Below are 10,648 nucleotides of genomic sequence, written 5' to 3' on the forward strand. Positions count from 1 at the left end.
TGTTGAAATTAAAAAAATAAATAAATATAACATTTTAACACTTTTATGAGTGGGTACCCGAAAACATTTAGTGTAAATTGTTTTTTGAACGGTCATTGTTGCAAAATAATAATGAATCAAATCAATGTTGTTATGGATTATTGAGATATTTAATAATCCACTTACTTCACATCAAATATTACACTTTGAAAATATGTTTTGGGGAAAATGTTACATATTCTGTGGTTTTGCCATTAAAAAAAGTTAAAAAAAACAAAACTGAATGGCATGGGATGGATCTGAAGTGTATCTATAAATATTTAAATGTTGAAAGTAAAACAAATAATATATTTTTTAACACTTTTATGGATGGGTGGCCCTTTGGATCTCCAAAATCTTTAGTCAGATTTGTTTTTAAACTGTCATTTTTCAAAAATAATAATGAATCATTGACATTCAAAACTCCAATGACTTCGCATTTAATATTCCATTTTGAAAAAGGTTTGGGGGAAAATGTTGAGTATTTTGTGTTATCTCTAAAAGGCTTAGTGACCACATGCGCGGACAGCACCTTTAAGCTTTTATTTCCAAAATTGTCCACACTACTGAATTGGGGTCTTATGCCGACATATGGACAGTTATCTGGCGGTGTTAGAAGAGTATAACATACAATGGAATTTGGGGAAAAAAAGGGTTAAAATAAAATGTTGCATGTACACATTTGTGTACTTATGGACTAAGTACATCATATTAAAAGATGATTTTTAGTTGTTATTCTAATTAGGGTCCAATAAGCCCAACAGCAAAGAGAGAGAGAAAAAAGCACGTAAACAAACAGTTTGGGCCTTAAAAAAGGCATAAAACATACAAAATTAAAAAAATTATGTCAGTGGTAAAACTGAAGATATTTATATGTTAAAATTAAAACAAAAAAATATGTATGTATATTCAAAAATAAGAATTAATCAAAATCAACGTTTTGATTTGACATATTTGAGGCTCCAATTACTTCAAATATTTCATTTTTGAAAAACATTTTGGGGAACATCTTTGCATATTTTGTGTTTTTACTATAATAAACTGGGGGTTCTTTGGGAAAAAGGGGCATAGAACATTTTTTTACATTGCAAGGGGTAGATAAATAAGTAAAAACATATTAACATACAATATAATTTAACACCTAAAGAGTGGGGGGCTTTTTGAAACCCCGAAAACCTTTAGTCTGATATTTTTAAAACTGTTATTGTTCAAAAAATAATCATGAATAAAAATCAATGTTGTTATGAATTATTGACATATTTAAGGCTCCAATTCCTTCACACCAAACATTGTCATTTGAAATATTTTCTGAGGAAAATATTTTCTATTTGGTGTGTTTGCCATGAAAAGAGGGTTTTCTTTGGAAAAAAAGTGGCATAAAAAGTGTATGGCGACGGATAGATGTGAAGTTGATCCACAGCAGGGGTGTCAAACTTGTTTATATGTTTTCATATAATAAAATGGATTAGAACATATCTTTTTTGTCATAGTACTTTGTACAACGAAATTGTAAGCAAAACTAATTTAGTGCAAATTCATAGTAACACATAAAAACATTGCAGTTATGTCTGCCCTCAAAGGGCCACTTGTAAATATATGATTTTTTTTTTTTTAAGTAAAAGGATTCGGCTCTTGATATTGCATTTTTGCCTAAGCATTTGATTATTCGCTTGTTTTACGTTCACTTAAAAAAAAAAAAAGATTTTATTGTTAAAAAAAAACTTGCTCAGTTGCCGGAATTTTATCGTAAAAGTTGCAGTGTTTTTTTTACGGCATATTACTGTAAATAATGGAAAAACAGTACCACTCTTTTACAGTAAAATCTAGAGTTGTTGGTTTTATAGTTTATTGCTGTAAACAAACAGTACCAAACTTGGTTTTTTTTGTAAAAAAAAATATTAATTTGACCATAAAGTCTGTCATTTTTACACTGCACAATTCAATAACTTGCTTTGAAATCATAAGTTAACCTGATATTCAAGTACTTAATTTTATTCTAAAAATATGATAATATTTTGTTGTATTTTTAGATATTCATCCATCCATCCATCTTCTTCCGCTTATCCGAGGTCGGGTCGTGGGGGCAGCAGCCTAAGCAGGGAAGCCCAGACTTCCCTTTCCCCAGCAACTTCGTCTAGCTCTTCCCGGGGGATCCCGAGGCGTTCCCAGGCCAGCCGGGAGACATAGTCTTCCCAACGTGTCCTGGGTCTTCCCCGTGGCCTCCTACCGGTTGGACGTGCCCTAAACACCTCCCTAGGGAGGCGTTCGGTTTTTAGATATTAAACATTTTAAAAGATACGTGTATAAAGATAAGCATGCAGTAACAAACACATTTAGTAAAAAAATATTTTTTGTTAAAGCATAATATTACCATTTCGCGGGCCAAATAAAATGATATGGCCCCCGAGCTTCGAGTTTGACACGTGTAATCTACAGATATTTATTTAAGTGTTGAAAGTAAAAAAAGGACTTATTTTGAACCCTTTAATGACCGACACCATTCTAAGCCCGTGGGATCTTTCACGTTCACCAAAATCGAGGATCTCCCTAATAGTTACAATAAACATTGTATGGAAAATGTCAAAATGGCCGCAACATTCTTTAATTTTTCAGTGATTCCCAACCACTGTGCTGCGGCAGTTATTTAGTCAAGATAATTAGTGATGCGATGCCAGTGATGCATGGTGATAGGCAGAACAATGACATGATCTTCCACTAGAGGGCACTAGGTGATTCATTACCCACTGACCTTTGGCCACCCTTGGCTACATTTAGTGATTTTATCAAATCAGATTCCATTTTTTACTTGTTCTAGGAAGAATTGGACACCCTTAATTTAGTATTTAGTAGGGTTGTACAGTATAACGGTATTAGTATAGCACCGCGATACTAATGAATCATATTCGGTACTATACCGCCTCTGAAAAATACCGATCCACCCCCCACCCCCCACCCCCAAGTATCAAACAACAGAAGAATAAGTGATTATTACATTTTAACAGAAGTGTTGATAGAACATGTTAAAACAGAAAATAAGCAGATATTAACATTAAATGAACAAGTCGATTAATAATCCATTTTCTACCATTTAATAATCCTTAATAATGTTGACAAAATAATAGGTAGATAAATGACAATATTTTACTGCATATGTCAGCAGACTAATTAGGAGACTTTGTTTGTTTACTTACTACCAAAAGACAAGTTGTCCTGTATGTTCACTATTTTATTTAAGGACAAACTTACAATAATAAACATATGTTTAATGTACCCTAAGATTTTTTGTTAATTAAAGCCAATAATGCAATTTTTTTGTGGTGCCATTAATTTTAAAAAGTATCAAAAAGCACCGAATAGTATCGAAGTAATTTTAGTACCGGTACCAAAATATCGGTATCGCGACAACACTAGTGCTTAGTAGGTCAATAAAGTACATGATCATGTACCTAGTTCTAGTCAGTACTCGGGCAGCAGCATTCAGTAATCCATGTAACTGGAGAGTAGTCAAGAGTACCTTCATGCTTGGGGTCACTGCGTCCTGTCCGGCTCGAAGTTGCTCTTTCCGTTCTGTTGGGACTTGCGAGACATCTGAGCAGCCTGGACCACACCCTGCCAAACAAGAGTCAGCTTTGGCAAGCGGAGGAGACGAGAAGATGAGGATGTGGCGGGCCTCACACACCTTGAAGCTTCTCTTCCTCTTGGGGATGTTCTGCTCAGGGTGGAAGAAGATGACGTAGACTTTGGGGATGTAGAGCATGCCCAGGGAGACGGAGGCGCTGAGAGTCATGGACACGGTCAGGGTGGCCGTCTGGATGAACATCTGGAGGGGGAGGGGAGAAGGGTGTCATGTCTTGTTTCACCAAGTCGCTGCTGACATGAGCGCTTGCCCACATAACCCAAATTGACAGCATGAACAAACATGGGATCTGAACCGAGGATTATTTTGTGGCTTGTACAGCCCTTTGAGACACTCGTGATTTAGGGCTGTATAAGTAAACATTGATTGATTGAAACATGTCATGCTGTGTTGTCGTAGTAATGCTGGATGTTCATAACGATGACGATGACAACACCATTTGTCCAATTTTGGCCTCAAGTTTTAAGTCAATAGAAGCGGTCACGTCGACTTAAGCGATCACTTTTTAGTAGGGGTGTCAAAAAAAAAAAAGATTTTCAGATTAATCGCAATTTCAAAAATGCTTTTTAAATCTTTTTATTTTTATATTTTTTTTATTTCTATTTCCAATCTGTCCTGTGTAGCCACTTAGACAAATCATCATGCAGATGTAGATGATCTATATCTGCTGTACACAGCAGATATAGATAAAATAGAAATTGATCGGAGCTGTTCATTTAATGGAAGAATGTAGTTAATCATAGAATTGGCACCCAATGTTATTAAAAAGTATTAATTTTGAATAAAGAATCATTCGGAATCAACAATCGACTCTGAATGAAAAATGTTATATTATTATTATTATTATTCCATATTATTGAAAATAAAGAGAACAAAGTGCAACTGATGAGTTGGTACACATTGACGGGTTGTCAAAATAAACGGAGCGACTTTATGAAAAATAAGACCTCTTTAGGTCTCAAGTTTTATCGACAAAATCGGTCAATGTTGACTTAACTTAAGTTCTTATTCGTAATAAGAAGAACACGGTGGACCAGGACAACACCCTGCTTGGCACTCAACTAATTGTTGAAGCTTTAAAAGTGGAATTCTTTCCCATTCTTGTTTTATGTAGAACTTCATTCGTTCAACAGTCCGGGGTCTCCACTGTCGTATTTTACGCTTCATGATGCGCCACACATTTTCTATGGGAGACAGGTCTGGACTGCAGGCGGGCCAGGAAAGTACCCGCACTCTTTTTTTACGAAGCCACGCTGTTGTAACACTTGTCTTGTTGAAATAAGCAGGGGCGTCCATGATAAAATTGCTTGGATGACAACATATGTTGCTCCAAAACCTGTATGGACCTTTCAGCATTAATGGTGCCTTCACAGATGTGTAAGTTACCCATGCCTTGGCCACTAATTCACCCCCATACCATCACAGATGCTGGCTTTTCAACTTTGCGCCTATAACAATCCGAATGGTTATTTTTCTTTTTGTTCTGGAGGACACCATTTCCTCTGATTCCAGATATAATTTGAAATGTGGACTCATCAGACCACAGAACACCTTTCCACTTTGCATCACTCCATCTTAGGTGAGCTTGGGCCCAGCCAAGCCGGCGGCGTTTCAGGATATTGTTGATAAATGGGTTTGGCTTTGCAAAGTAGAGTTTCAAATTGCACTTACAGATGTAGCGACCAACTGTAGTTACTGACAGTGGTTTTATGAAGTGTTCCTGAGCCCATGTGGTGATATCCTTTACACACAGATGTCAGTTTTTGATGCAGTACCGCCTGGCCGATCAAAAGTCCGTAATATCATCGCTTACGTGCAGTGATTTCTCCAGATTCTCTGAACTTTTTGATGATTTTACGAACGGTAGATGGTAAAATCCCTAAATTCCTTGCAATAGCTCGTTGAGAAATGTTGTTCTAAAACTGTCCGACAATTTGCTTACAAAGTGGTGACCCTCACCACATCCTTGTTTGTGAATTACTTAGCATTCCATGGAAGCTGCTTTTATACCCAATCATGGCACCCAACTGTTCCCAATTAGCCTGCACACCTGTGGGATGTTCCATATAAGTGTTTGATGAGCATTCCTCAACTTTATCAGTATTTATTGCCACCTTTCCCAACTTCTTTATCACGTGTTGCTGGCATCAAATTCTAAAGTTAATGATTATTTGCAATAAAAAAATGTTTATCAGTTTGAAAATCAAATATGTTGTCTTTGTAGCATATTCAACTGAATATGGGTTGAAAATGATTTGCAAATCATTGTTTTCCGTTTATATGTATTGTACATCTAACACAATTTCCCAACTCATATGGAAAAGGGGTTTCTACATGAAATGTCTGGTTTGGTTTATGTCACTTATGGCAATGTCAGAGTTGGTTTTAGCATCTTTAATGGTGCTAGTTTGTTTCTCCTCACCTTTTCTGTGGACTGCGCCGTACCAAAGAAGATGGGCAGGAAGGCCAGCCAGACGATACAGGTGGTGTACATGGTGAAGCCGATGGGCTTGGCCTCGTTGAACGTCTCCGGGACTTTGCGGCTTTTCACGGCGTACACGGTGCACGTCACCTAGCAACAGAAACGGGCAGCGAATGACACGGTGGCGGCGTGGGCTTGGATGGATGGACGGCGCACGTTACCATGAGGACCATGCTGTAGCTGAGGCACCAGATGAGCGACAGGTCCGACATGTCGCACTTGAGAATCCCTCGGGCCAGGTCGGGGTTGGGAGGGCGGAGCTCGTCGTAGTCCACGATGGTGTGAGGCGGGACGACGGCGAACCACACAAACACGCCAAACACCTGGCAAACACGGGGTGCGTCAGCACACAAACAAGAAGTGGCGCGGCCCCCGTGTCCCTACCTGGACGGAGACGAAGACGAAGGTGATGAGCAGCTGGGAGGTGGGGCTGATGAACTTGGGCGGCGTGACCGACCTCTTGCCCTGCTCAAATATCCGGTAGATGCGGTTGGTTTTGGTCAGCATGGCCGAGTAGGTGATGGCCGTGCCCAGGCCCAGCAGGAGGCGCCGCAGGGCGCACACCACCACGCCCGGCTCGGCGATCATCAGGAAAGTGATCAAGTAGATCAAAAAGATCCCTGGTCGGGAGCACGTTGGACAAATGTGACGCGTAGCACTATTATTGTGAAGACCCAAAAGTGTGTGACAGGTGAGAAAAAGAGAGCTCTTAAAGGGGAAATGCGATCTTTTTGGAATTTTGCCTATCGTTCACAATCATAATGAGAGACAAAAACAAACCTTTTTGGGGATTTTAAAGATGAAAAAAAAGATGCGGCTAATAGGAGTCACCGTTTTCGCCTTCTAAGTCTCTAAAACAACTTCAATGATTTATATACACACACTGCATATATAAATATAAATATATATATATATATATATATATATATATATATATATATATATATGATGTAGTAACAGACACCTTCAAAACAATAAATAATATTATTTCTTTCTTTCCTTCGAATGATTGTCACACACACACACACGAGGTGTGGTGATATTATTCTCTGCATTTGACCCATCACCCTTGATCACCACCTGGGAGGGGAGCAGTGAGCAGCAGCCATTGCCACGCCCGGGAATAATTTTGGTGATTCAACCCCCAATTCCAAACCTTGATGCTGAGTGTCAAGCAGGGAGGAAATGGGTCCCATTTTTATAGTCTTTGGTATGACTCGGCCAGGGTTTGAACTCACGACCTACCAATCTCAGGGCGGACACTCTAACCACATGGACCCTGAGTTATGTACAATATACACACTGCAAGTATATATACAGTATATGTATAATGTAGTAGCAGAAATCTTCATAACATTATGTAATATGTACAATATACACTCTGCAAGTATATATATAATGTAGTAACAGACATCTTCATAAAATTATTTAATACGTACAATATACACTCTGCAAGTATATATATGGTGTAGTAACATACACCTTCATAACAATATATAATATGTACAATATACACACTGAAAGTATATAAATAATGTAGTAACAGCCACCTTCATAATGATATGTAATACGTACAATATTTACCGTATTTTGGACATTTTAATCATTACTAAAATAAATTATTTGGCGCATTGACTTTTGTTTCCGTAGAAACGCAATTCTGACTTCTGGCAACAAATGTGTGTTCCTACTTCTGGAAACAAACACGAGTGGTTTCTCTAATCAAGGTAAACTTGGTAACAGACAACAAAGACGACTATTTTCGGAAAAATGAGGATTCACAACATTATATTTTTTTAAACTGAATACACGGAGGATGAAATATTGCTGCTAGAAGTGAGGAAGAAGGAAGGGTGAGTAGTTAGAGCAGACTAAAGCTGAGAGAGTGAGGTGAAAGCGACTCGAACCTGCAAAATGTGGAACTTGAAGCAAGGCTATTTCGACATAAATGGAGTGCTTACCCGCATAAAGCGGAAAAAATGTCCCCAGCCAACGAGTAAGTCGCACTTTATATTAATGATGATACATGCAACACGTCATGCGTCTATGCTGTCTGCCTAGTTGAGTACAAAGACAACATGAAATAATCCTTTACATATACTGTAATATGATTGTTCATGTTGTTTACTCAGTACAGATTGGTGTCCTATCACAGTGTTGTGCGTTACAAAGTCAAATGCGTTTCGTGTTGACGTAAAAAGCTAGCTTATCTCTTTCCGTAGTTAGCTTTTACAGCTAATACTGGAGCATGCCGATGTGTTGCTACTCTAGAAAAAGAGTTCCTCAGTGTTCTCTCTTAAAATAACAATATCACTACAGCTTGGTTATTGTACAGGTTACAGAACGTAAATTAGTTTTTTTTAAATGTATATTTAAAGTGATTTAGAGGTATAATTGATTTCTAACATTAGCTGTATTGTTAGACGCCAAGAACAAGACGATTTTTATATGTTAAAATACAAAAGAAAAAAAAACCTTTAGTCTCCTTGTCTTTCATTATGATTGTGAACAATAAGTACTGTTCCCTTTTAACTGTGACCGTATTTGAAGGACACAAGACTGTTGACTTTCAAGTAGGACTGGGCGATGAAACGATATATCATACTCGATATCAATAAAAAATGTGCTTGATAAAATGTCCGATAATTTTATTTTATTTTTCGTCAGAAGAAAGCAGAAGTTGCAAAGCGAGGTTGATTGCTTCAAGAAAAGCACTCGCCAATCAGGTAACAGTATCAACTATTACTTTGGTTGCCTCGGGGGTTAAATCTTTGCATGGAGTGAGAAGAGAAAGTCAAAATGAAGAAATTGTAGAACAAAAGCGAAAAAAGTCACCAAGACAGCATGGCACTGTTGGGGATTTATTTCAAAGGGACGGTAGTCAGACCAAAGACCACTTTAGAACACAACTGTAACTTCCTGGAACTAAACCTACAGAAAATACAGTAGTTCTTCTCAGGTTTGTTTGTTTGTATGTTTACATTTTCACACTTTGCACTGTTTTCTTACACTTTATTAAGCATTTCTTACATATTCCTTATTTTTGCGCCTTCATTTTAAGAACTGTGTTTTTAATATTTTGTTTACATTGATTGTTTTCCTTTCTGCCTTGATATACATTATATTATATTTTATAATCAAAGGAAGGTTATGTTTCAAATAAAATATTTTTTCTCCTGCTCCTTATTTTCTGTGAGTTATAATAATTATCAATAATTATCGGTTTTGATATTTATATCGTGATACTGTTTTCAGGCTTATCGTCCCGCCGTACTTTTAAGAAGTTGTTTTCTTGTCACTCTCTCCTCCTCTGCGCTGCACTTGGGTAACACTTTCATGAGAAGCTCTCAAAGCTGCGCCAACGAGTTTGTTTTGGTCGGTCTTCCGGAATTAAGTGTGCACATGTGCAGTAGCGTGGAATAGTCCACTGCGTGAGAAAGAATAGGGGTGGTCGCTGTCGAAAACGATCATTATAAAAAATGTCCAGAGGTATCCCAACTTACAAAATTGATTGGTTTGTGCTACAAAATATTTTTGCCTGACCGTCATAGTTTTTCTATTTTATTAACATGTTATAGTTTTTATGTTATTAATGTCTAATTAACATTTTATTATTCATAACCAGATCCCAAAGTATGTCCACATGTCCCTATTAGTTAGTGTGTTTTGTCTAACTATGTTTGGGGCTGTTTGAGTAATAACACAATCATAACATAAAAATATATAAACCTAAACTTAAAAACTATAATAGTTAAGATTTGCAGCACAATGGAATGGCGGTGTTATATTAATAGATGTAAACGTCACACAGGTGTTCATTATTGGTGTGTTTACCTGCATCCACTGCGTACCTGTCAGTAACACGTAGCTGAGCTCTCTTCCCGCCGCTCGGACGATAGGCGTGTCATTAAAGCGGACGAAGGCGATGACGACCGTGCTGGTTGCTAGGATACCAAGCATCGAAAGGGAAGCGGGCACTAGGGCCCAGGGGGAGTTCCACTCCAGTTTGATGATGGGTGTGGGACGGCAGGCGGTTCTGTTGGGAAGCGGCCGCATGTCTGAGGGACACGTCTCGCAGGTGAACTCATCCAGTTGGTACTGGTAGCCATCGCAGAGCTGGAGAGCAGTCGGAGGACCAGATAGAAACTTGTATACACACACATATATATATATCCATCCATCCATTTTCTACCGCTTATTCCCTTTTGGGGTCGCGGGTGGCGCTGGCGCCTATCTCAGCTACAATTGGGCGGAAGGCGGGGTACACCCTGGACAAGTCGCCACCTTATCACAGGGCCAACACAGATAGACAACATTCACACTAACATTAACACACTAGGGCCAATTTAGTGTTGCCAATCAACCAATCCCCAGGTGCATGTCTTTGGAGGTGGGAGGAAGCCAGAGTACCCGGTGGGAACCCACACAGTCACGGGAGAACATGCAAACTCCACACAGAAAGTATATATATATGTATATAAATGGGTTGTACTTGTATAGCGCTTTTCTAC

The 10,648-nt window shown here is 38.3% G+C and overlaps 1 protein-coding gene across 2 annotated transcripts in view; it reads right to left on the reverse strand.

The window, feature by feature from the left end:
- The window catches only part of LOC133544445 (metabotropic glutamate receptor 6-like), a 37,677-nt gene that overhangs the window by 1,968 nt on the left and 25,061 nt on the right, over positions 1–10,648 (reverse strand). Inside the window, exons 10-15 of one of the 2 annotated variants that reach the window (XM_061889761.1) lie at positions 9,989–10,253; positions 6,522–6,757; positions 6,299–6,460; positions 6,078–6,227; positions 3,698–3,838; positions 3,533–3,615 (exon numbers count right to left, since the gene is read on the reverse strand). In XM_061889761.1, the coding sequence (XP_061745745.1) occupies positions 3,547–3,615; positions 3,698–3,838; positions 6,078–6,227; positions 6,299–6,460; positions 6,522–6,757; positions 9,989–10,253 (1,023 nt within the window). In that variant the 3' untranslated portion in view covers positions 3,533–3,546. Of the gene's footprint in view, positions 1–3,532; positions 3,628–3,697; positions 3,839–6,077; positions 6,228–6,298; positions 6,461–6,521; positions 6,758–9,988; positions 10,254–10,648 lie in introns of both variants that reach the window. The other variant, XM_061889760.1, reaches the window with a different exon arrangement.

The sequence above is a fragment of the Nerophis ophidion genome, linkage group LG27 (assembly GCF_033978795.1).
Source record: "Nerophis ophidion isolate RoL-2023_Sa linkage group LG27, RoL_Noph_v1.0, whole genome shotgun sequence".
Taxonomy (NCBI): domain Eukaryota; kingdom Metazoa; phylum Chordata; class Actinopteri; order Syngnathiformes; family Syngnathidae; genus Nerophis; species Nerophis ophidion.